The sequence below is a fragment of the Fukomys damarensis genome, unplaced genomic scaffold (assembly GCF_012274545.1).
Source record: "Fukomys damarensis isolate Sample0158 unplaced genomic scaffold, DMR_v1.0_HiC HiC_scaffold_39, whole genome shotgun sequence".
NCBI classification, from domain to species: Eukaryota; Metazoa; Chordata; class Mammalia; order Rodentia; family Bathyergidae; genus Fukomys; species Fukomys damarensis.
Window position 1 is genome coordinate 106896393 of NW_022900951.1, and position 27674 is coordinate 106924066.

The 27674-nt window shown below is 36.2% G+C and overlaps 1 protein-coding gene across 4 annotated transcripts in view; it reads right to left on the bottom strand.

The window, feature by feature from the left end:
• Enox2 (ecto-NOX disulfide-thiol exchanger 2) overlaps positions 1-27674 on the bottom strand; it is a 294940-nt gene that overhangs the window by 137909 nt on the left and 129357 nt on the right. For 2 of the 4 annotated variants that reach the window (XM_033760416.1, XM_033760412.1), the window contains one exon: positions 25233-25376. The exons of the other annotated variants lie outside the window; for them this stretch is intronic. Coding sequence is in view for 1 of the 2 variants with exons in the window: in XM_033760412.1 (XP_033616303.1) it covers positions 25233-25376 (144 nt within the window). In the remaining variant the exon portion in view is untranslated. The remainder of the gene's footprint in view (positions 1-25232; positions 25377-27674) is intronic. 4 annotated transcript variants of the gene reach the window in all.

A 27674-nucleotide genomic window follows, 5' to 3' on the forward strand; every position in this document is an offset into this window, starting at 1 on the left:
CTTTTTTTTTTTTTTTTTTGAGACAGGGTCTCACTATGTATTGAGAATGATGTGGAACTCCCTATGTAGTCCAGGCTTAGAAGCTTTTTTGTTTTTTTAATTTAATTTATTGGTACATTCTAGGTAGGCTTCACATTTATACATTTTCTCATATTTTTTTCCTTTTCCCTTATTCCCCCTTCCCTAACCTTCTCACTGTCCCTATACCTTTGGTCCTTTTCTTCCTATTTGCTAAGTGTCACATTAAGATCTTGAGTACTATTATAGTTTTTCACACCAGAGATACTATTTGGTATTTGCATATGTGTGCCTTATTTATTTCACTTAGAAGTATATCCTCACATTTTCTCATATTTTTTTCCTTTTCCCTTATTCCCCCTTCCCTAACCTTCTCACTGTCCCTATACCTTTGGTCCTTTTCTTCCTATTTGCTAAGTGTCACATTAAGATCTTGAGTACTATTATAGTTTTTCACACCAGAGATACTATTTGGTATTTGCATATGTGTGCCTTATTTATTTCACTTAGAAGTATATCCTCAAAATGTACCCACTTAACTATGAATGAATCTACTTTCTCATTCTTTATGGCTGAGTAGTATTCCATTTTGTAGAAAAACCACATCTTCTTTATCCAGTTTCCAATTGATGGGCAGAAGGGCTGTTTCCAAGTTTTAGCTATTACAAACTGTGTAGAAGCTTTTTAATAAGAAGAGATCCTACATATTGATTCTTTGTGCTAGTTCACATGCAACTGAGGTTTTGTTCATGAAAGGTTTTCCTACACCAGTGTCTTCAAGAGTTCCATGTAACCTGTCACCCAGCAGGTTTAGTGTTTCTCTTTTAATATTTAGATCTTTGATCCATTTTTATTTTAGTTTAGTGCATGGTGAGATATATAGGTCTAGTTTTAATATTTGGCAAGTTGAAACCCAATTTTTCCAGCACAATTTATTAAAGAGGCTTTCTTCCTGTGAGGGTGTTTGCTTTCTTTAACGAACATGAGGGGGATGAGTGTGTCTGGATTTGTTTCTGCACACTCTAATCTGTTCCACTGATCCACAGGTCTGTTTCTTTATCAGTACCATGCTATTTTATCACAGTAGCTTTGTAGTATAGTTTCAAGTTGGGGATTGTGACATCTGCTGCCTTGTCTTTGTTGCCTAGAATTGCTATTCTAGGTGTCATCTGGTTCCAAATGAATTTTTTCATTGTTTTGTCAAGGTCAGTGAAGTATGCTGTTGGAATTTTAATTGAGATTGCATTGAATCTATATAGTGAATTTCTACAGTTTTGGCAGTATGGCCATTTTCATGATATTGGTTCTTCCCACTCAGGATCAAGGAATGTCTTTTCATTCTGTGAAATACTCTTGGATTTCTGTTTTTAGAGTGCTATAGTTTTCAGAGTAGAGGTTGGGTTGATTCCTAGGTATTTCATGTTTTTTTATTCTATTGTGAAGGGAGGTGTTTCTCCAGTTCCTCTTTCAGTGAGTCTGTTTTTGGTGTACAGGAAGGCTATTGATTTTTGTGTGTTGACCTTGTATCAAGCTACTCTACTGAATTTGTTTATTAGGTCTAGAGAACTTTTGGTGGTGGTGTTGGGGTCTTCTATATAGAGTATTATGGCAAATAATAACAATTTAACTTGTTTTCTATCTCTATTCCTTTCTTTTTCTTGCCTAATTGCTGTGGCTAATATTTCCCAAACTATATTGAATAGGAGTGGCAATAGTGGACATCATTGTCTTGTTCCTGATTTTAGCATGAAGGATTTCAGTTTTTTACCATTTCAGTATGATATTAGCTATTGGGTTTTCATAGATGGCTTTTATCAGGTTGAGACAGAGACTGTCTTCCAATTTTTGGTAGGTTTTTTAAAATTATAAATGTGTGTAGAATGCTTTTTCTGTATCCACTGAGATGATATATGGTTTTTGTCCTTGGCTCTGTTAATATACTGTAATACATTCATTGATTTATGTATGTTGAACCATCTCTGCATCCCTGTGAGGAATCCCACTTGATCAGAGTGTATGATCTTGATGATTTTTGCATTCTGTTTACCAGCATCTTATTCAGGATTTTTGCATCTATGTTTACTAGGGAGATTGACCTATAGTTCTATTTTTCAGTTGGGTCCTTCTCTGCTTTTTGGATCAAGGTGATGCTTGCTTCCAAGAATAAATTTGGGAGTATTGCTTCCCTTTCAATTTCATTGACGTGTTTAAATAGTAGTGGCAATAGTACTCTAACTATCTTGTAGAATTCAGTAGTGAAGCCATCAGGGCCTGGGCTTTTCTTTGTTTTCAATTTAGTTGATTAATAATGGTTTGTTCAGAATTTAAAGGTCTTCTTTGTTCATCTTTGGCAATTCATATGTATCTAGAAATCTGTCCATTTCTTCTGTGTTTTACATTTTATTAGCATACAGATTCTCAAAGTAGGTACTGATGATCTGGATTTCTCCTGGGTCTGTTGTAGTTTCACCCTTTTCATTCTGAATTCCCTGGATTTCAGCCTTTTCTTTCCTTATTTTGATAAGGTTGGCTAATAGTGTCAATTTTGTTTATTCTTTCAAAGAACCAACTCTTTGCTTCTTTGAATTTTTGGTATTGTTCTCTTAGTCTCCATTGGAGTGATTTCTGCTCTGATCTTCACAATTTCCTCCCTTGTACAAGCTTTGGGTTTGTCTTGCTCTTCAAGCTTGAGCTACAACATTAGGTTATTTGAGCTTGCTCTGTTTTCCTAATATGAGTATTCACTGCTATGAATTTCCCTCTTAAGACAGCTTTGTGTTCCATAGATTCAGATATGTTGCACTCACATTGTCATCTAATTTTAGAAAACCTCTGCTTTCTTCTTTAATTTATTCTGTGACCCACTGGTTTTTCAGAAGTTATTAAATTTCCATGTGTCAGGAATCTGAGCACTTATATGGATGGTATTTGGGCAGACCTTTGGCTGTTGCCTGTACACCTATGTAGTTTTTCTTAGGCAAGCCTAAGCCTTTGTTGTCTGGGTGGGGCCCTGGCTGGGACCTATGCACACCTGTGCTGCTCTGGTTACCATGGAATTCTCACTTGCATATGTATGCACTTATTGATGTGTGAAGCAAAAACATTTTCTGCTTTTACTGGCATAATTTTTGCTCCTTTTGATTTGGGTTTATTTTGCTATTATTCCCCTCTCCCTTTTCTCTATAGGAATTGAACCCAGGGCCCCAGATATTTAAGGCACATGCTCTAACACTGAGCCACATCTTCAGCCCTTATATATATTTTTCTTCTTCCAAATAAGTTTAAGATTTAAAAAACACTATTAGTGCATATTAATTTATACAGAATGGGTTTCATTATGGTATAATGGTACATGTGTATATTTTCACCCCCATGTCACCTCCCTTTCCTTATCTATTTCCCATTCCCCTTCATCTTTAATAGCCTTCCCTCTATTTTTCCTTCATCTTTCCTTTTCCCACTCTACTTATTTTTTTTAAAGATTCCACATTCATAAATTATGAATTAGAGGATTAATTTGAGACTTTCCTTCTTATGTAATGTATATATTTAGGGTTATATATTTTCCTCATAGCACTGATTTAGCTATTTTTTACAATTTTGATATATAGTATTTTCATTTTAATGCATTTTATTTGCTGAGATTTCTACTTTTCCCCGTGGGTTATCTAACAGTGTATTGCTCAATTTTCTAGTATTTCTCGACATTCTTATTATCATTCTGTTACTGAATTCTAGTTTGATTCTACTGAGGTTGGAAAATATATTCTGTATAATTGTAATTCTTTTTTAATGTGTTGGGTTTGTTTTATGATCCAGGACATGGTACATCATTTTTTTGTGTGGAAACTTGAAGAGAATGTGTATTTTGCTGTTGTTATATTCTATCATCTGATTGTTTTACTGAATTCTTCTATATCCTGTGGATTTTCTGTCTAGTTGATACGCCAATTATTGAACTGAAAGGTATTAAGGTACCTAACTATAATTATACCTTTTTCTTTCCCCTTTCAATTCGTTCAGTTTTTGCTTCACACATCTTTTCATCACTTTTTGGGTACATATGCATTTAGGGTTGTTACATCTTCTTGGTGAAGTAACACATCTATATTTTATAACTTTTCTCTTTATTGCTAATAATTTTCTTTGCTATAAAGTCTATTTTAACTTATATGAAAATATATACTCCTGGTTTCCTATGATAGATGTTTGATTATATTTTTGCTGTGTTTTTACTTCCTTCCTGCTAGTCTGAGGTTTCTTTTTTTTAACATTTCTTTTACAATTAGAGAATGTCTTTTAGTCTTTCTTTCACAGGCATGCTGGTTGATAATGCTCTTAATTTTACTCCACTTGAAAATGTTTTGGTTTCTCCTTCATTTTTAAAGAATATATTCATGATTAAGGATAGACTACTTCCTGTGATCTCTATGATTTGTGATGAGAGTTCTATCATTTTCATTATTTTCCCTTGTAGGTAAGGTGTTGATTTTCATTGTCTTCTTTTAAGATTCTGTATCTTTATTTTTAAAAGTTTGCAATATGATATCTTAGTGTGCACTTTTTGAGTTTATCCTGTTATAAGTTTGTTCAACTCTTTGAATCTGTAAATTTATAACTCTTGCCAATTTGGGACATTTTCAAACATTGTTTCTTCAGATACTATTTTAGCCATGCACTCTTCCTTCTCTCCTTCTTGGATTCTGATGACATGTGTTAGATCTGCTATAGTGTCACAGGCCTCTCAGGCTCTATTATTAAATATGCTATGTTTTCTTTATTGGTCAGATTGTTCTGTCTTTCAGTTCAATGATTATTTCCTTTGTCTTCTCCAAGCTACCATTAATTAATTCACAGAGATTAATTATTTTGATTACTGTTGAATAGTTTTGATATAAATCGTCTATTTGATTCTTCATGTCTTCTTTATCCTTGCTAATACTTTCCATTTCTTTTCTGAAGTTTCCCATTTTTTCATTCATTTCAAGTGTGTTTACAAATTTTTCATTGAAGGATTTTCATTATGTTTGCTTCTGAATCCTTTTCACATAATTATAATATCTCTGTCACCTCAATGTTTGCATCTATTGATAATTGTTTTTCATTCAGTTTAAAATTTAGGTTTTCTGCAGTTATTTTCTAATGACAAATGGGCATGTGGGGTATTATGAGAGTGTGGGTCTTCTTTAAACTTTCTATTTTAGTTGGCATTATTTAACATCAATTTAGCAGGAGAAAAGGGTGCTGCCTCAACAACCCTGCCAGGTAGATGTAAAAGTTCAGGTTCCCCACTTGGCTTCCAGTGATATCTAAGGGAGGTGGTTTTCTCATTACTGATGGGCAGAGGTGGGAGTTCTAGCTCCCCAGTAGTTTCCAATGACACCTTATGGGAATGCACTTGTTGCTTCTGGGAAAAGAAGGCAGTAATGAATCTCCATTAAGTCTTCCTTGCCTTCCTTGTGGGTACAGATGGTTTTGTAATTATCAGCTGTCAGGGAGGAACAAAAGTTCAGGCTATGCAGATGATCTTTCCTGATATAGTGGAGTTTTTGGGGTGGGGGACTCATTGTTGACTAGTGGGGACATTTCTAGCTTGGTACTCTGCCTTCTTTCATACCACCTTAGTGAGGGGCCCTAACAGGGGTGTTGGAATACCTCATTAGAACTTTGTGAGGGTGGAAACTTAACTTCCCTACTTGGTTGAGAATGGGTGGGAATAGGGACAGCTTTTTCTGTGGTACTAGGGCAAAGTGGATAGCTTAACATTTCTACAAGTTTTCCATCTAACGAGGCTTCTCTTTCTTGGTTTTGTGCTAGAGACCAGACTTTTATTGTATCTGCACCCGCTGGTTTTTCTGGGTTACTAGTTTTTTCAGCTCCAAGTGTGAGATAGATGAGACAAATATAAAACCCAGGGAACTCATTGTTATATTGATTTTCATGCTCTGAGATGTCTAGAAAATCTGCCTTCTCTGTACCTTCCAGTCTTATTTTTATATATAATACCTGGGGTCTCTATTACATTCTGAAGAATTTACATGTTTGACACCTTTCTCAGACCAGGTTCCTCATCTGAATCACAGAACACATAGAATTATTTGAATGACTATGTCCTCAATTCTCCCAAGGATGCTAAACAGCTAGGTATCATTCTAGATCTATAGAACAGAAGGTAATTCTTATATATGACTGATATCTTAGGACAGTGATGGCAAATCTTTTTTGAGGTCAGCGCCCAAACTGCAACTGAAAACCTACTTCTTTATTGCAAAGTGCCAACACTGCAATTAATGTTGAACAGTAAGGTTTCAGTTTAGGAAAAACAACTCATACATTACCATCTTTTGTCATAAAAGAGAAACAAAATGTTTCTAGGTTTGCCACCACTGTGTTAGGGCACCGGCACTTTTTTATTTTCAGGCATTCCAATCAAGAGAAGTTGCCTGGTATTGTCACTTTTTACTTTTTGTCAACCACTTTGGTATAATAAGATATCTTACTATGATTTGATTTGCATTTTCCTGATTAATAATGATGCTGAATCTCTCTTCATAAACTAATTGGGCATATGTGTTTGCAGTTGTGTGAAATGTCTGTTCATGAATTTTTTCAATTTTTCTATGGGATTGCCTATGCTTTCTTAATAATTTTTACATTTTCTATATGTATCCTTGATATTAGTTGATTCTCAGTTCTGTTTTTTCTATATTTTATCAGTTTATAACTTGTCTTTTCTCACTCTTTAAGGGATACATTCATGAAAAAAATCTCAATGTTAATATAGTTAAATCTATTGATGTTTTTCTTTTGTAGTCAAGCTTATACCTTCATTTATCTATATTATTCCAAGATTAGTAAGATATTCACTGGTATTCCCTATTAAAAGTTTTAAATTTATACTTTATATAGTTTGAATATCCCATCCAAAATTCATGTTGAAATTTAACTGATACTGTAACAGTATTGAAAAGTGATAACTTTAAGGGTGATTACATCAAGAGCTCTGCCCTTAGGAATGGATTAATGCTCTTTTTTTAAATTTCACTTTTCCTGGTACAGTTCAGATATACATAATGATCACATTCATCATAGGAAATTTGTACCTGTACATGACATATCTTGCTTCTTCTTTTGTTCCCACATCCCCTGCCTTTAACACCCCGACACACTCTTGATCTACAAAAGCCTTTTTTTCTTTTTTCCTTCCATTCTTTTTACTTTTCTTGTCCCTTTTTTCGGAGTGGGTTAGTTAGCTGGAGCTTATTCCTGATAAAAAGGGTCAGTTCAACTCTAGTCCCTTCCTTCTCCTCCCCCACCTCTTATGATGATCTCTGCCAGTGGATGACACAGCAAGAAGGCTCTTACCAAACAGGGCCTTGGACTTCCAGAACCATGAGCCAAATAAATATCTAGTGCTTACAATTTATCAGTTTCTCGTATTCTGTTATAGCAACAGACAATGAACTAAGATGATGCTCTTAATTTTGTATATAGTGTGAGAATTTTTCTTTTTCCATATGAATAACCAATTGTCTAGCTTCATTTATTAAATAATCTCTATTTTTCCCACTGATCTTACATGCTACCTGTCATGTATCAGAGATCTATACATGCATGGATCTTTTTATGGACTCTATTATTATTTTGAGGATTTTTCCACTCATTATTTTATTTAGTCCTCACAACAAGCAATCTAATATTGATTATTTCATGGAATCCACAACATCGTCTTAAGAAGTAGGTGCTGCTTTCTCCACTTTACATATTTAGAAAACTTCTGTTTATAGAGGCTACTTAAAGTGCTTGAGATCATAGAATACTTAATGATAGCTCCATGCTCAAGATTCCAGAGCCCAAGACTTAAAGAAGTAATCAGTACTGGCTCTTATCTTATAAGGATGTTGTGAATGTTGTAAAGATGTCAGTGAATATCTCATGCAGTAAACTATATATTTAGTTCTGTACTAACTACTGGCTCGTTGCAGATAGAGCCAGGGTAATACTGTAAAGGTAAGTCAAGGTTTTTGCTCAAATGTTACCTACTTAGATGAGCTTTCCCTGGCACCCTACCTAAACTGCAGCCCTTATTCATTTTTTATATCCTTAACCTGCATTATTATTTTTAGAAGACTATACCTCAAATTATACTGTACATCCACTTGTTTATGTGTTTATTATCTGTCTCATTCACTAGAATGTACACTCCATGAAGGCAGAGATACACATTATTTTATTTAATGTTGTATGTCTATCACCTAAAACAATGCCTGGCAGAGTGGAAATGTAGTATTTGTAGAATAAATTCATGTGTGAGTGAATGAATGAATAAAGATATGGCTTTTGTCATTGGAGTAGAAGAGAATCTAACAGGAAATATGTTCAGCTCAAGAATAGAAATCCTAAGGAAATAAGAAAATATTACTCATTAATTCAGTACATTTCCAGGGGATCCACTATGCATGTAGGACTGTGAATGGATACTGACAGATAAAATAAAAAAATATGAAAACGAATACATGGTTTTTGCCTTCGCAAACTTATAAATTAGTAGACTGTACATATATTTCCATAATAGAGGAAAAGAAATAGTAAGGAAAAATGAAAATTTGAACAGAGAAGTTACTTCAGGTAGGAAATTCTGGGCAAGATTAATGGTGAAAGTGGCCATGTTGAAGCTGGGCCTTGGCAATGCTTTCCTTCAAATAAGATAAAAATTGTGGAAGTACAATGCACATTTATTTAGTCAAAAGTTACTACTTGTAGACATTTGGCATACAGTACCCAGAGCTGTGGTAAATCTGTTTCACCTGTGGGAGCAAAGTGGATTTTGCCTGGCTAAGAGGAAGATATTTTGTGTAGAGGGAATGTACTGAAAGCACAGGGCATGTTCTGGCAAGGAGTCCAGTGTTGTAATAGGGCTCAAAGGAAGATGCCTGGTGGGAGCAAATGTTGCTGGGATTGGAAGACAAGGTGGGGTTCCGGCTATTTAAAATTACAGGGGACAATCGAGAGTGGAGACAGGCATGCTATCACAGGCAATTATTTTTCATTTCCTTCTTTTTCCTATCCTGTCTTTCTTTCTTTCTTGTTCCTTTTCCCATAGCAGAGCACACTGAAATACACAGGATAAGGAGTTCAAAGATGTGGGTCATAGTTCAGTCACTGCACTCTTTTATGATGTTTGGAAATGTAGTTCAATAAAATCTGGTTGTTGTGGGGTAGTGGTGGTTCTACAACTACATATATGTTCTTCTACTTGGAAATATTTTTTATAGGCTGCTGCAATAAGAATATCTGCTTCCAGCCACCACCCCTCCTCACATGTGAATGCATCCCTCAGGCTTGTTGGTTGAGAACCACTAAGCTAGATGATATTTAAGTGCACCCTTTTTCCTATCAATACTTATTTCCCCACCATCTTACTGTATGTTCTGATTCATTTCATATTCCCAGTCAAGCATTTGATCTTAACAGTGGGCCTCTCTGGAGATTGATTTGCCCTTCTAGAGGTGCCCAGGGATAAAAATTCTTGCCCTGGAAGAAAACTAACTATGAGTGGCCAAAGAAATGTGAAAAACTTGAACACCTGCTCCAGAAGGAAAGGGATAGAATTACTGGGCTGCTGCTAACTTGCAAAAATAACTCTGGGCTTGCTGGGAAGCAAAGGCAGCCTGATCCTTTCAAAGAATGTTTGTGAGAAATAGTGTATGTGTGTTGTGGGAAGGGGAGAGTGCAGAGAGATAGAATTCTGAATTATAGAGCTATTCGGGAACGCCGGATGGGTTTAGAACATCCCCACTGGGTCTAAACCTCAAAGATGGCTAAGATGGGATGGGTAAAATAGTAGGATAGAAAGGGGAAGATGATCAATCCAATATTCAGACATTTCTTTAAAGCTGCCATACCCATAAGAAAGTTTTAAATTGCACACAAATGAAAATGTACCCTCAGCAGGAAACTCTATGGGCCTAATTATTGGAGAAAATGTTTACTGAATTAATTTTAGAAATACAATATCAACACCGCCTGTGTTGCAATCTAGGGAAAGTGTTTTCTTCTCAAGCCATATTCAGCCTGCAACAGGAAGCCAATTATCACCCCTAGAACATTTCTCCAGAAAAATGTGTCATTCCTCAGGACACTTAAGGCTTAAGCAGGCTTAAGCTCCCGGTTTAGAGTTTTCTTTTATTTTTAGCTTCTAAATACACATCAATGCAAACCAAGATCACTTCCACTTTTGTATCCTAAAGTTGTCACTAACACATGGACAAAGGAAATTCTGGAGAAGGACAGGCTTCTTTTTGCTTATTTGAATGTTCACATTAGCTTTTCTGGAAAACAGTATAATAATGGAGCTCCTGAGAGAAAAATGCCAGAAATAAGCACTGGTACTGTGAAAGGTGAATCCAGTTTTATTACTTTCATGTCAACTCAGTAAATCTAATTCCATAACTAACAAATGTGGTCCCTTTAGAATTTCTGGGGAAGTGTTTTTCATCAACAGAAGGGAATAGTTTCTATTCACCTGATATAGGTCTCTTGTAGATGAGAGCCAGGTCTTATTCATCTCTTGGTTTCAGTTAGAATTTGATATATTAATCTGCCCTTCTATTTGATATCACAAGACACACAGTAGGAATATAATAAATGTTAGCTAAATAAACATATTAATGTATTATTTGTTTGCAATTGTCTACTGCTGTGACTTCTTCCAAATTGGTTGTGTAACTAAGCTAAATATTACCTCACCAGGCTTAAAAATTTTTGATTAGCAAACTTTTTTCTTAGATATGACTGATCTTTATTGACATATATTAATGGTACACCATTTTATAGTCTTTAAAATTGTACATATTTGAAAGTATATGGATGGGAATTTATGAGATTTTTCATGTGCCAAAATAAGTTCCAGTTCCCTTTATAGACACAAGACAGAACTTTTTCAGACCTCATTATGTGTAATCAAACACCTTCAAGTGGCAACCAAACATTCTAAAGTGCCTAAGCTAACTGAGTATCACAGCAGAAAACAGCTGGGGACATGGTGTTAGAATGACCAGAGTTTTACACTATGTTCACATTTCTTTTAGCACATCCCACATCCCACAGATATAAGACAGGTGTGTCCTTCTACCCTATTTATCTCCCATGGAGCACCTAGAGTCTGTGTTGTAAACAGATAAAGAGCTTCACTCCCAACCACTACAGATGGGATGAGGATGACTACATTTTCTGACTCTATAATAGGGAAAACATGATTTAACATGTGCACTTGTACTTCTGGGGCAATGAGACACAACATTTGACAGAAAGGCTGCTCTAAAAAATCTAGAAGATACAGTTTTCCATGCTTACAGGAATGACAAGGGGATCTACAAGAGGGAAATGATTTTGTAAGACAGACTTGTTGTAAAAGAATACATCATAAACAATAATGAAAAACATGAGAAAGCATTGGAAAAACATTTAACAGAAACAGCATTTGTTTTCATGAGATAAAAAGAAGACCTTACAAGTCCACAATAAAAGAAAACCAAATAGCCATAGACAAATGGACAGAAGATATCACAAATGAATGATAAAAGAAACATAAAAGACTAATGAACATTTGAAAACTGTGTAAATTCATTATTTTTCAGCAAAGAGCAAATATTTTAAAGTAATAAGGAACTGTCATTTCTGACCTATGAAATTGGTAAAAAAAAAAATCATAGTAGTGATGATACTGTTTGCTGGCAAGAGCAAACTGAATGAGCCCCACAAACATGAGAGTTGGAAGTGTGACTCTGTGAAGCCTTTGTATATGTCCCATGCTATTATTAGTCATTAAAAAGTACAGGTCCCTTAATACTTCAACACTGAAATCTTACTTTTTGGACTCTTTTCTACAGTAGTTCATGCTTATAAGTGCAAATAATCATGCTCATGAAAGATCTGAGTAGAAAATTTCCCAACTCCTGTTGTTAAAAAGAGGAAGATAAAATGATAGAAATTATTCTTCTTCAGAAGTGACTAGAAAGGTCACAGAAGTCTTCCGGGGTACCAGAAATGATGTATGCCTTGTGTCAGAAGCTGGTTATATGAGTGTGCTGTTTGTGAAAGTCCGTTGGTGTATATCTATGATTTATGTATTTTATATACATTGATATAAAAGATTTTAAAATAAAACACACACACACACACACACACACACACAAATCGGACTTAGAAGAGCCTAGGCACTAATGGAAAGAGGACTATATTAGGAAGGAATTCTGTCTTCCAGCTGCTTTTTTCCTAAACCAGCTCAGGACCTCAGGCAAGTCCCATGGGCTCAATCAGTTGAATCACTTATAAAAGGGGGGATAATTATATTCTACTTAAAGACAGTAACTGGGCTAGCTGATCTTAATGTCTTTTTCATTTCTAGGCTTTATGACTGTTCAAGCCATGATAGTTCACTAAATTTCTTGTATCTATCCACTCTCTTCCTTCCTTATTCCCATATACTGGTTCAGGACCCTATTTCATTTGCCTGTTTCACTTCAAGTTTTTTTAATACCACTTCTACCAATATCCCCTCACAATTTATAATAAAAAACCACTTTGTTTAGAGTATTTTCTGAAAGTACAGCTCCGATCACATTATAGCCTTTGTATTAGTCACTTTCCCATCCCTAGGGAAAAATACCTAAGACCCACAAGTTAAACAAGGAGAAGTTTATTTTGGCTCATGGTTTCAGTAGGTTTGGTTCATGGTTGACTTTCTCCCAGACAGAAGCAGCATGGTGAAAGGGCACAGGAGAGGAAAGCTGTTCACCCAATGGCAGCCAGGAAGCAAAGACATAAAGGAAGAGAGAGAGAGAGAGTGTGTGTGTGTGGGCGGGGGATATGCCTTTCTAGGTTATGCCTCAAGTGACCTATTTCTAACCAGGCCCCTACTCCTAACAGCACATTTAGTTACTGAACTCATCAATGGGTGAATGCGCTGATGAGTACAGTGCTCCGTGATCCAATTACCTTCCCAACTCTTGAAACTTTGGGGATGCTTTTTAGATCTAAACTGTAACAGCCTCCCTCAGAAACCTTAGAAAGTAGTAGGGCACAGTGGTGTACATAAGACCTGCCATGTAAAAACTTGAGTTTGAAGACTATCTAATCTTCTATTATATATTGAATGTACATTACTTCATGTGTGAAATGATAGTGCCATTTTCCCTTGGTATCTACAGGAGCTGGGTTTCACAGATACCAAACTCTGTGGATGCTTTAGTTCCTTATACTTTATAAAATAGCATAATATTTGCATATAACCTACCCGTATTCTCCCGTCTACTTTAAATAATCTCTAGACTACTTATAATACTTGATACACTGTAAATGCTAGGTAAGTAGTTGTTATACTATACCATTTACAGAATAATAACAAGAAAAATATCAGTGTTTGGTACAGGTACCATTTTCCTCCCAATTATTTGATACACATTTAGTTCAATCTGAGGATGTGCAACCTGAAGATACAAAAGGCTGAACTTTGCTCACAGAGATATGGTAACTCTGTACATTGAGAATGCATTAATCAATGTTTCTCAGGCTGTTCATCCTAGATCAGGGTAATTATAGAGGGGAATAAAAAAACTCCAGATTAGAAAATCGCTTGCCAGCATAACCACTATATTTGTATATTTCAGTAACTGAAAACAGTTGCTGTCAGTTTCACCTACTGGTGTGCTGAATCCTAAACCACACTTTATCAGCCCCAAAAGGCAAAAAAAAAAAATCAAATCCCTTAGCTGTTATGACTACTTGACTTATTCCAATCAAAGCAGAGAACACTTTTGAGCAATCTGAGCTGCAACACAAAGCTTTCTAATCAACAGACTAGCTGTTTGACAGGAGGACAAAAAGTGAATGGCATGTCTTGCTCTATAGGCTGTGCCATAGAGTGGCACCCAACTGCACAGGACAACAGTCTTAATTGACGGTAAGCCCCAGCTTGGAAGATCTGTAGTCCTCTCTGCACACGTCTAGTATAGTAAGAGCTGCTTAACAGAGACCTGGAACAAAATCAAGAGAAGCAGAAAACTTGTGGATATCCTGCTGAGATAATTTAGAATGCATTAGTCAATGTTTCTCAGGCTGTTCATCCTAGATCAGGATAATTATGGAGGGGAATAAAAAAGGCCAGATTAAGAAATAGCTTGCCAGCAGAACCACTATATTTGTATATTTCAGCAACTGAAAACAGTGTGCAGTTATGACTTGTTCCCGGCTCAGAAATGATGCCAAATTCTCATACAAACTCAGCTCTTAGCTTTCATCTCAGAGGGAAAGCTTGGTCCCTGTGGTTGGTTACAAAAGCCTCATAAAATCTCTCAAGGCCACTCTCTTAGATACTTTTGTTTGTTTGTTTGTTTACTTGTTTGTTTGTTTTTCTTGAGACAAAACACCCAATAACCAACGTTAAAGGAAGAAAGGTTTATTTTGGCTCACAGTTTGTAGAGGTTTCAGTCCATAATCAACTGACTCCGAGATAGGGTTGTATGACAGACAGGCATTGCAGAAGAGAAACCGTTTATGGTAGGCAGAAGGTAGCAAAGCAAGCAAGGGACCTTAGCAGCTTTTTTCTGCTCATTTTACATTCTATCTAGGCTATGGGATTATGGCAGTGCCAAACCAATCAGTGGACTGATTTACTAATCAACTACCCTTAATCCTAGCATCCCTAATCCTAGCATTGCAACATGAATCACACTCTAGATTCAGCCATGTCTGAAAAAGCCCCACTTAAGAACACACAAGGCTTGGGGGGGGAAATCTAAATAAACACAAGTCATTAGCAGCTACTGGTTGTGGGGATTTCCCTCACATTATAAGACTTACACGATCTCCAGAAACTAATCTCGGGGAAAGAAGGCACATTCTCAATTTAATTGCTCCAATGAACTGAACCAAGCTTCCTCAGACATTTTACTTTCTCTCCTCAAAGCTTCCTGATTGAGCAGAGGAAAACAGATGGCTTTTTTCACTTCACCCTAATCTGACATAAAATGTCAATGGAAATGCTGCACTCTTCATCCCAACTGTGCACTTGTACTCAATTCTCTACCTGGCAAAGTGCCTAGCACATAATGGCCACTCAGTAAATATTTGCTATTATTTACTGACTATTCACTACAAGATGGTACTTTTATAGCACTCAGAATAATTGCAAAAAAACTAATTATTTGTGTAATTATTTCCTTAATGACTGCCTTTCTTATTAGACTGTGTCACAGGCCAGGTTCAGTACTGTCTTATTTACAGCTTATTGTAGCAGCTTAATTCTTACTACAATGCCTCACATTTATTAAGACTAAATAAACATTAATTGAATCAAAGAAGATCATGTGCTAAGCACTATTCATTTTCTCATTCAATCTTAGGACAGGCCTATATACTTGGTGTTATTATCTCTATGCTATAGGTAAAGAACCTGAGATTCCAAGAGCTGCAGTAACTTGCCTCAGGTTAGAGCCAAGATCCTGAACACATGCCCTTAACAGCTGTTAGTCTGCCTTCCTAGTTTAAGTCCTGCTCTGTTATTTACTAGTTGTAGTCTCAGATAATTTCCTGCTTTCTAAGCCTCGGGTTTTGTTTAAATCTGTAAACAAAGTATGGAATGCTATCTGTCTTATAGATTTGCTGTGAAGTTTGCTTGAGTTTTTATATGTAAAGCACATGGTCATAGTGGTTGGCATACAATCAATATTTAATAAAAGCTGCTGCTTCCGTTATTATTGCTACTGAATCAAATATGAAGAAGAAAGTGACTGTAGTGAGGGAATGCCACCTGCATAACTTACCCTCCCAAATCAGGACACTCCATTTCCATAGCTGGACATATCTCTGCTGGCTTTGTGTGCCACTCCCATCAACCCTCACCATGTTCCATAAAACATGAAATTGCTTTGCTTAAAATTCAAATGTAAAATATGCAAAATATTTTCAAATTAATTCTATTACACAAGAAATTGCTCGATATGAAGTACTATAACCTACATAGATCAAATTGAATAGCTTACATTATCAAGGAAAATGAAGACTGGAAAAATGTCAAGACCGTCTCCTTGCTCATGACTACAGGGAATTTCATCATCGTGGATTTTTATTTCAGCAGACAATAAATGGGTATCAGGAAATAGAGCAATGAAAGAGAAAAATTGCAAATAAAACAGTTTCTTCATTCTGTGTTGAGATGACTAGAGAAGTCAACAATTTATACAACCATTTTATTTGCCATCTTTTGGTCTACTTCTTCACAGTGTCTCTTCTGTCACTTCAGTTTGTAATAGAAGACTAGACATATTCCGTCATAGAATACTGCACATGTCTAGCATTCTGAACCACAGTGACCTATATACACATACTTAGTCCTATGCAGCACAGTTAGTTGTACTGGTTTTCAAGTCTGGCTGTAGACTACAATCATCCGTGATGCTCTTAAATAACAGTGACATCTGCTGCACCAATTGCCTTTCTTATGTAATTGATTCCCAACACTGAGCTACAGGGCCCTGATTTTTGTTTGTTTCTTTCTGTGGTAGGTGTTGGAAATCAAACCTAGGGTATCATGAGTACTGGGTAAGCACTCTACTGCTGAGCCACACACTACCAGCCACAGCCTGAGTATGAAAATCATCCCCTCTACTTACTACTGAGACAAATTACTTAACAACTCTGTGTTTAGACCTCCTTATCTGTAAAGTGTGGATAGTAATTGTATTGATCTCATATCAAATAAGTTAACACATTTGAAATACTCAGAACAGGATCTGACATGCTGTGAATGACTGTGCTAAAAAGGCAGCAGAGGTATTCTGTGTTTGAAATTCATAAAAACAGAGCCTGTTCACTGTGAGGTGCTCATTCTGATGCTACATTAGGTAATACGAGGCTTGTTCCATCTGGAATTTCTCTTGATTTTATAAATCAAGAAAAAAACCTTAATATGCCACACGTGTACCACAGCAAACCCATTTCTTTGTATCAACCCAAGAGATTGTCATTGCCAGTTTCCTCTTGTATAAAAAAAATTCTAGGAAAAATAAATAGGAAAAAAATCATTTTTTGGAGAGAAGGTCTTCCTACGTAGTTCAGGCCAGCCTTGAATTCACTATGCAGCCTAGGCTGGCCTCAAATGCATGGTGATCCTCTTGTCTCAGCCTCCCAAGTGCTGGGATTACAGGAATGTGCCACCATGCCTACCTGCAAAGTCATGATAATCTTAAAAGAAACAGCAATGTTGCTGGTGGTTGTGGGGGTTCTTCTCTCACTTGCAATAATTCTAGCAGAAAGAGACTTCCATTTGGTTTATGAGGAGGGACAGAGAGCACTATGGAAACTACTGGGCTTTTGCCCTAACCCTACTTGCTCCTGAGCCCAGGAGAGTTGACTTGGTAAATCAACTGGTAAAATTAGAGGGAAAATAAGTGCTTATTCATGGACAACCTGTGCATTCTTGCTCTCAGTTCCAAAGCCCTATATCTGAAATTTTCCTTTTTATCTTGACACTGTCTTTTAGGGAAAAGCCTACTGGCCCACCTTGCTCTTCATTTCTAGCTTCCATTGAAATGTGACATAAGCCATCACTCCCAATAACCTGGGTACAGTCAATAGTCTGCTTTCCTGACTCAGTCTTCTCCACAGATGGGTATCAAGGTACACATTTGCAGCTGTGGTTGATCATAAGCCTCATTAGACCTAAAGTTCAAGCCATATTCTTTAATCCTGTTTTACAAATGAAGCTGATATCATATTTTGTTTCTCACGGGGTTTTTTTTGTGACTTTTTTCCCCCCTCTATTTGATTCATAACTGGAAACAGAAAAGCAGTACAGTTACTTTCAGGCTTTCAAACCCCAACAAGCAACAGTAGTAACTGACACCTTTTAAAAAATGTTTTCCCTATTAAATAGATTTGGAAACTGAGGCTTAAAAATGGCTTGTGCAATTTGTCCAAGACTTAAAGATTAATGAATGGCAAATCCTGTTCTGAAGCCACAGTCTATGTATAATATACTTCAGTATCTGTCTGAGTATGCTGCTTTCTCTTATCAATAAATTGCCTTAACTTCATTAAAGTAACAGAGAAGAAAGCAACCTTTCAAAATTTATGGATCCCGTTACTCTAAAATTGAATTTTACTAATCTAAACTGATTTTTTTTCAGACAAATCTACTCACCAATCAAGAAACTAAAAGAGATCACCTAGAACAAATTATGTAACAAAGTTTAAGTCATCAGGAAAATCACAATTATAAATGTTTTCCTATTTGGATTGAACGGCCTGAAGTGTGGGTTGGGATTGAGAGGACGGCGCAAACTGCACACTACTAAGTAATCAGGTATCAAAAAGAGTTTTTGCTGAGCTGCCTGCATTCATTATACAGAAGCAATCCCCTCACAGCATTTCCCAATCCCCAAGCCCTTTCCTATCTGAAGATCAAAGGGTCCTCATAGGTGTCGCAGACATAACGGATACAGGGTGTCATATACCATCCGATTAGCTTGTTTCAAATCATTTAGTTATTACCAAGGTGGAAGCCAGCATTTCTGGGTTACAGATAAAAACTTCTCCAATAAAAATGAATTAATTACCTGCCACAACTCTAGCTAATTTGAAATGATTCTTTCCGTCTGGCAATAACTAGTTCCTGTTTTGCCAAGAATTAACCATGTGATTTTAGACAATACCTTTCTGTGGGTCTCAGTTTTTTCATTTGTAAAAGTGATCAGGTTAGACACAATCATCTCCAGTTCTAAATACTATGATTCAACACCTACCATAGCCTCTGCATTACCACTATATGAGGCTGACTTTACATTTTATGTCTGCTAAAGGAATCCTAAAGACACCAGTACAGTAAAGTCACAAAAATCGTTACAAACTATTCTGATGACTGGGGCAATTTAAAAGAAATATATTTTCATTTCCTATCCTGCCTTTTTTGTGCCACCCTCACTCTTTTCTCCCTCAGAGAGCTCCTGGAGATGAAAAATTTCACATTAAGTTTCTATCAGACCTGAGAAAGAAAGAAGTCTGCTTACTTTTTTGATTCTCTAGTTATCAAGATAATGGTTTTATTTCTTGAAACAGTAATCAGATACAAATGTCCAAAGGACTAAAGAAACAGAGTAGGGCTATTAGTCTATACTTTTTCCATTTTAATTTCATCTGAAGGAACAATAGACTCTTCTTGCCTTTGGCAATATAATAATTTAGCTGACAAGCTAGAAATACCACATACCAAGACGTAAAATGGTGGTATTTTTCTCCCTTTAAAAACAATCAATGCTTTCATTTTTAGATTTCAAAGTACATGTGAAATAAGTCTCAGCCATGTAAGTCTTAGGTAAATCAAAGGGCTATGTCATAGAAAACTTTCCTGTATCACTGCCCTTCTACATAAGAAAGGAAACAAAAACACTCCTAGGCAGATGAGTGCTCGTGTTATATATCTCTTCCCAGTGAAATTAAACAACTTCCCCCATAATCCATACCAATATAGTTATTCCTTGTGTCTGACCAAAACTTTTTGCTTATCTGCAGGCCTATTTCCTCTTACTAATTTAGCCTTGGCTCTATTGGAATTATTCACTGTCTCTATATTAATGAATCTCATATTGACTTCTAGAAATTCTAAAGGAAACTTTGAGAAGTGAGCTATGATGCCTAGGATCTGAATTAGATACTTCCTGGAAGTTCTTACTTTAATGTAACATTCCTGGTGATATCAGTCCAACTTGGTCAAAGTTATTTTTCCTCTCTGGTTATTAGTACTTCATCTGTAACATGCAATGAGTATGAAAGTATTTTAAGAGAAAGAATCACCACCCTGATGCAAATTATTATTGAATTGAAGAGTATTCCTGGAGATCTTAAATTTGGGATTCAATCATTACCACAAGTGATAAATGGTTGAAAATCATTCTTTTCAGAAGATATTCACTATTAATATGAGCTTTGGTACTACTACTTAGTATTGGCCATTGGGTATTTAAGTGCAAACATAACTTTAAATACAGGCCTATAGAGAAAAGACAATGCAAATAGACATATCCACATGTGTACATTTGGATATCATAATTATTCCTAGTTAGTTGTGCACTCATACAGCAAGCTGACACTTTGTTTGACTACTAGTGCACCCAGATGCTGCTTAAAACAAACCATTAATTTTTTGTCATCATCCAGTTGACTTTATTGACACGTGTATTCTTTCTCTTTAGTGGTTAGTATCTCTGCTTCTGCAAATCCAGCTGGCCCTCAAACCAAGAGGCAGATGGCATCTTTGGGAAAGGAACCTGGTATTGTGATTTTCACATGAAGTGAACAATCTTGTATTCTTTTGCCATAGACTACCACATGAATAAATGTGGCTACTGCTATCTTAGGCAATTTGTGCAGCTGTAGCACCACTGAAGAAATATTTCCAAGATTAAAAGTTGAAATGTCAGCAAAAATACTCTAAAAAATTCAAAAATTTTTCAAAAATTCAAAAGATACTCTGAGGTCACCATAAGATAAAAGCAACAAAGCTGCTAGATCCTTATCGAAGTTTGTGACCTGATTACTTAACTAATCCTGACTATTTAGACCTACCTCAGCTAGAGGCAGCACACCCACATTTGTTATCTGATAATAGCCAAGGATGCAATTAGGACCAGGTAATCTTTTGTCGAGTTGCTTTGTGGCTGCCCTATGGATGTAATTTCACAAATGTCTGAGTTTGCCTTTAGGGACAAGTGAGGCTATCAGTTAAATCAATATCAGATATTAGGTGCCAACTTTTGCACAGAATTGTATCTTAGGAGTGATAAGAAATTAAAAGACTATAAGGGCAAAGGGAAATTCTTCAACTAAGTATGTGATTAATTGACAAATATTTCTGGAGCATCTACTGTACCTACTGTATCCCTATTAAAAGACATGCGAGTCTGGAACACTTCCAACTATGGCTGATGACTGAGTTGAAAGACTAGGAAGACATGTACATGTAACCAATATGGATAAACAAAAGTTCAAGATGGTCCATAATCAGTTTCAAGTGATTCACATGAACATAGTGACCTAAGGATTTCAGAGATATAAGAGGACGCTTTTGATTAGGGTGATCCAGAAGGCTTCTTGGAGAAGACTGGGCTTGTGCTAGGCACTGTCAGTTGGATAAGATTTTGGCTGGTGAAAGTAAAATGAATGAGAAATGAAAAGGCATGAGAAATGTCCTGAGGTAGGTGAGCACAGTAGCTCTGGGGAAAGGTAGCTGACTGGCTTAGCTGAAACCAAACGCTTGTTTTGGGGAGTAGCAGATAAAGAAAGGAAAGGTGAAAAGAGGGAACTATGGCATCTCAAAGTTTGAAAGGATCCATAGGGATTATCAAATCCAAGCTCTACTCCTCTTATTCTAACCTATTTATGTCCACACATACACAGCTTTCCTTATTCTGCTACCAGTATTTAATATACACTTTAGTAATGGGGCTAAATTCCTAATATCAGCAGGCATAGTAACTATAATATAGTACTTAGGAATAAGGTTTGAAGTTGGAACCCTGGCTAGATCACTTGCTAAATAGTTAATGTTAGATAAGATTATTTAAATGTTATTTCTCCATCTGTAAATATAGTCATTAGTATCGTGAAGGGAAGAAGAAAAGGAGAAAGAATTTTTAAAGAAGACAAAATGAAAAACCTGCAAAACATATTGCCACAGAGATGAAAGTAAAGAATTCAAGGGAAAGGTTGTTAAATAGCAGAAATAAAACAAAGAGGTCAAGGTGGTTGAGAAGTGCCAAAGGCCACTGAATTTGACAGTATGGAGGTTCTTAGTCCATTTTCTGTTGCAATTGAAAAATACCTGAGATTTATTTATATCTTTCTGAAGAAAAAGAGGTTTATTTGAGCCAAAATTTTAGTGGCCAGAAAACAGCATGGTTCCTCCATCAGGCTGCACTGCAACATGGCAGAGGAATGGAAAGCAAAGCTGCCATCTGAAAAGAGACATATATACAAACAAGGAAGCAAAAAAATGGGGAAGGGTCAGGATCTCTCTTTTGTAACAACCTGCTCTCCAGAACTAATCCAGTTCTGACAGATCCAAGGCACTCAGAGAGACGGGTATTAATCCATTCATGAGGGTGGAGATCCCATGATCTAATTACCTTCTATCAGTCCCCATTTCTTAAAGGTTCCATTGCCTCAATTCTGCCAACACTGGGGAGTAAGTTTCTAGAATGTGAACCTTTGGGGGACAAACCATATTCAAACCATAGCAGAGGTCATTGGTGACCCTTAAGAAAGAAACTTTAAGCCTATAATCTCAGCACTGTGAGGACCTAAGGCAGGAAGATCACAAGTTTGAGCCCGATCTTGACAATTTAGTGACTTGACAAAATCTTATTTCAAAATAAACAAAAAGGGTTGGGGATGTATTTCAGTGCAAAAGGTCATTGGTTCAGTTCCCAGTACTGAAAATCAAAAGAAAAGAAAACAAAAACAAAGCAACTTTAGTACAAAAGGAGGAGGGAGTTTGTAGCAAAGGGGCAGTGTTGGAGGGATGGCAAGAGAAGGAAATAAGAACATACGAGGAACTAGAGCTGCAGTTAATTTTCAGTTTCAATTTATTTTCAGTGAAAGAGAAGGATACAGATGGCTTTGACTCCCTAGGGTTACAGGTTCAAGAGATTCAATGGCTGAATAGTATCTCAGCTTAGGAAAAGGCTGTTAGCTCCTATAACAACTTCCAGCCCTAGCTTTCTCTTTGCATGATGCAGGATATGGTGACAAAGGAAGAGAGCAGTTCCTGCTCACAAAACACCTTGCCTCTTCCTTTTGTCTAGCACTGCAGACGAAGAAAATAATATTATGAAGCAATCTGCCCACTTATAATATCACAAGAATGCCAGCAGAACAATGACAAGAGACTCACTGTATAGCAAAGCCTCATTAATTTGGACTACACTAATTTGGAATTTGTGGTAATTTCACTTGGGCTGGAGTTACCTTTGTACTGCTTACAAAGGAAGGGTTCACTAAGCAAATAATGTGAATGAGATTTCAAGGGAGTTAATTTAGCCTGCCAGAGTCTTCTTTCACCTGTTTTAAAGAACATAAAGTTTTTTAAAAACTTCAGCATATTCATTATTTGAATGCAAATTGATTCTGTTAATTATAGATTAGTGTAATCTACTGTTAAAATCCTGTATTTGCAACAGTTAACTCTGCTATCACTGAATATGCTCATTAGAAATAAAATGTCAATTCCTTAAAGTTAGTTCATAATTCAGATAATGCATACCCCTTTCCCCCATTCTCATGAGTTAACTATATTTCAGGAAGTATTACCCTAAACTAGTACATTATTTATGAATACAGACAAAAACTAATAAGTGACCAAAAAGGCTTTTTAGAGCAGCCAAAATAGATGTTTCAAAGTTAAAGTGATAATTCCCACGTACCCTATCCATGACAGATTCCACAAACAGCTAGTTAATCTCTCAACATAGTACTAATCTGACACATCAACTGAAGGATCTGGAGAGGTTGATTTATTAATAATAAAGTTCAAAATTAATTAAAGTATACTGAGAAGAGTAAGAAGTGACTGCATACAGGAAACAGGACTTGGATAAAATGCAACTGTAATAACTACAAAACTACCACAGTCTAGGATAATTTAGTGTAGAGGTAAAAGGCTTACATTCCTTAGTAAACCATGAAAGCTGTAATAGGTATTAGAATGCAGTACAATAACTAATGACTGGAATTATGCCCCTAAAGATCAAACAGTTAAATTATATTGAATATATGCCTTATAAAAGCAGGTAAGTTTACACACACACACACACACACACATACACACACGTACCCATAATAGTTAAACTAAAAATGTGAAATATGTCGATGCTTAGAAAGACAAGGTTTATAACATTAGCATACAACAATTATAATAAAATAATAGCAACATTTACTATTTACTATGTGTTAACTAGGTATAGATACTACGCTAAACACTTTGCCCACATCATTTTAACTAATTCTCTGAACAATCTTGAGAGATAGGTTTTATTATCACTTCTATTTTACAGTCAAGGAAAGAGAAGCTCAGAGAAGTTAAGTAACTAATTCCAGGCCACAGAGAGCGAGAGTCAGTGTTAGAACTCAGGGCAGTTCCCTGGCTATCTACCATGCCTCTTTTGTACTCCAGAAAATATAGCTCCTTTCTTGAGGGCTCTACATAGCTAATATTTTACTGTATTTTTATTTTCCAGACTCCTAATTAACAAACATCTTGATTCATCATCAGAAAGACAGAGCTCTGATCTAAGAGAAAGATATGTTTATAAACTCTCTCCATTTTACAAGTTGAAAGTAAAATTATAGTAAAAACAAAAGTGAACTATCTATTGGGCCCATCTGAAAATCTCACTTCAGTCTCTCTATACAAGAGATTCTATTTCCAAATGAGTAACCAAGAAACTAAAAGATGGCATTGTAAAATATCAAAAGATCAGTTCTCTTACTGTTTTCGTGTTCCTTCTGGAGAAGTTTAAGATGCGAATAGGTCAATGGGACATATGGGCTGGGGGGAGGATTGCAAAGGATGGTAAAAATTCAGTGGGTTATTATAGAAGATTTAGGAGAATCTGTTTGCCAGCTGTGCTAAGAGAATTATAGCAGCATAAAATACGTGTAGGTATGGCATGCATTTGGAGGGGCAGAGGTGGAGGCACAAATATATCTGTGTTAGAAGTAAATTGAGGATAGCCTGCCATATGTACATACAAAGAAAAATGTACAGCAGAACAGTCACTTGTGCAATTCCTTCTACTTAAATTGATGTTCCTTGTTTACCTTTTGTCTCAAGTCTACCTATTCTTCAAGGATCATTTTTAAATGCCACTCCTGCCATGAAGCATTTCACAATGCCTAAACCCAAAGAAAATTCTCCTTATTTCGCTCCTACAGGTTTTCTTGCCCCTTTTACATATTCACCACAGCACTGACGATATTCTATCTTATTATTGGAGTGTTCCTATATGTGCTTCACTCTTCTCATTCTATCATGAAGACAGGGAACTTTCACTTCTTTTAGTTCCTACAAGTCATTACCTAGTATGTACCATATAGTAGGCTCTGGGAAAATGTTGCCTCAATAGCACTGATTTAAGACAGCTTGTTATCACCTAGCTTACCTGAAGGAGCATTTGTTCTCTTTCTTTTCTTGCTTGAGTCCCCTCCATTCTCAGTGAGACCTTCTGTGACCAGAGGACCACTGGCACTACCAAATTGCAGGGGCTCGTTGTTGTTGGCGGGGTCAAAGGGCAGCTGGTTCAATCCTAAAGAAGAAAAAGAAAGCCAAAGTCCAGACTCTATTAAGGACTAGGACCATCTCCAGATTTCTTACATGAGCCACTAGTGGAAAACCATTTAGGTCTTCGGAGCCTACGTATAACAGGTGAATTCCTTGAAGGCAGTTGCCCTCTGGAATTTTTACAGATTTTGTTTACAAGAATAGAATTAAAACATAAGAGGGTGGTTCTGTCATTTGTTAGATCCTTCCTCTTACTGTGGGAAATTAACATTTTTGGCCAAAAGCTAGCAGTTGTTTTCTACTTCTTTCTTTAAAAAGAAAGGACCAGCTGGGCATGGTAGCATATGTCTGTAGTTCCAGCTAATTGGGAGGCTGATGCAGGAGTGGTGTTTGAGTCTAGGAGTCAAAGGCTAGCCCAAGCAACAGAGCCAGTTTCTTTTAGAAAGAAAAGAAAAGAAGACCTTCTTTAAGGTGCCAGTGGGACTACACATTCTTCCTTTGAAAAAGCTTGGCTTTATATTCCTTGGATTATCTCCTCACATTTTTCCATTACTTTATTACAAGGTCTGTTGAACTGATGCAGAAACAATTGCTAGACTATCTTGGTATCAAAGTCATATCCTACGAAAGAAAGCAGAGTCTTCTTAAAAAAAAAGGAGAAACCATAACTTGATGGCAAATGAGAAAATAAAACAAAGATACAGACAAGTTGGTTAGCTAGACACTGGAGTGATGGGGAGTTATGACCCAGGTTTGAGTGGTATTAATCTGACCTCTTTAAATGCTGTTGATTTCATGGCCACTTAACTATGCAGTGTGACACCATATAAAATGGCAAAAGGCACTTTCCAAATTTTATATAGTTCAGTCAAGGGAGAGTAGAGATACTTTCTTCTGGCAGCAGCACCTGGAATTTCAAGGGTTCCAATTAAGAGTTTGTGAAATGTGGAATCAAAAGCTTTTTTAAAGCCCTAAGTAAAGCCATCTCTTGTAAGCCTTTTATCCACTAGTTCTATCATCCTATCAAAAGGGAAATCCTGATATGGTTCATTCTTTAACCCCCATTTTTCTGTAGCCATTAGCTGTACAATTCTTAAGGTAATGTATCAAAATATCAATAAAAAGCTTCAAATCCAGTTTGTAAAAGGTCAACCAAATTTCAGTAAAATGAATGCTAAGGTTCTAACAAAATGACTTCACATTATTGTTCTTCAATAAAGGGTATTCACTAGCTAATGTGTGCAGCCCACATAAAAAGTACAATTTCTTCAGCAATCACACTCCACTTTGAACACATCCATTAAGTATCCTTGGGGACTTGTCAAACATCCATTCTTTCTATTATGTGATTAAAGAAAAGAATAAAACTTGATTCTGTATCTTAAGTCAACTGTTCACTGTATCATAACTGTCCTGTTAAATCTCTAATATGACTAGAACTAAAGAAACAAATATCAATAGCTGAGTATTAGAAAATATTGATGTCATAACAAACTATTTTCAAAGAATACTAGATTTTTATATTATTTACCAAAAAAAAATAAGTGTTTGTTGCGCTTGAGTAATCCCAGAGCCAGATACGATTAGTGTAGTGTTCCAAAATTTCCCTTGGTATTTCTTTCTGCAATATCCTATCAATCAAAAGTTCTATGAAGATAGAGTAGTATAGTGGAAAGAGTCTGACAGTTTCAAAACCCCAGTATTCTTCACTAGCTAGATAGTTTTTGTCAAGTCAAATAATCTTAGTCTTAGTTTCATAATGCGTAACTAGGAGTGATAAAACTGCACATAGGGTTAGTGCAAAGATTAACAAATACATGCTTATGATAATACAATATTTTAGTGAATTAAAACAAACTTTTCTCTGTAAGCTTATACATTTTTCTAAGGAGGATATCTCTTCCTCCCTTTACTCCCCCACAACTATATGCCTGGTGCACCATGCACATAGTAAATGCTGAATCAATGAATTAATCCTCAATAAATGGGGGTAGATGACTCATTACATTAACCTATGTAATTTGAATAAAGACTTGGCAGTTGATAATCAAGAATTAATGCCATCACTGAAAAGTTCTGATGCTGATTATAGCAATAATACTTAAAATAATTAGATTTTAAATGTACCTCCAGCATTTGAGTACTATACTGTAGAATGGGTAAGGTCCTGATTATAAGGAATGCTCAGGGATTAGGAGGTTCTGATTAATGATTGCTAATCATAAAAGTATTTCCTATTTTGTCTTGCATGTGATAATTTTATAGAATAATATATCAGTCCATTTTCCTGCCTTATTAAGTAGTTGGCTGAGGATCTTACAGT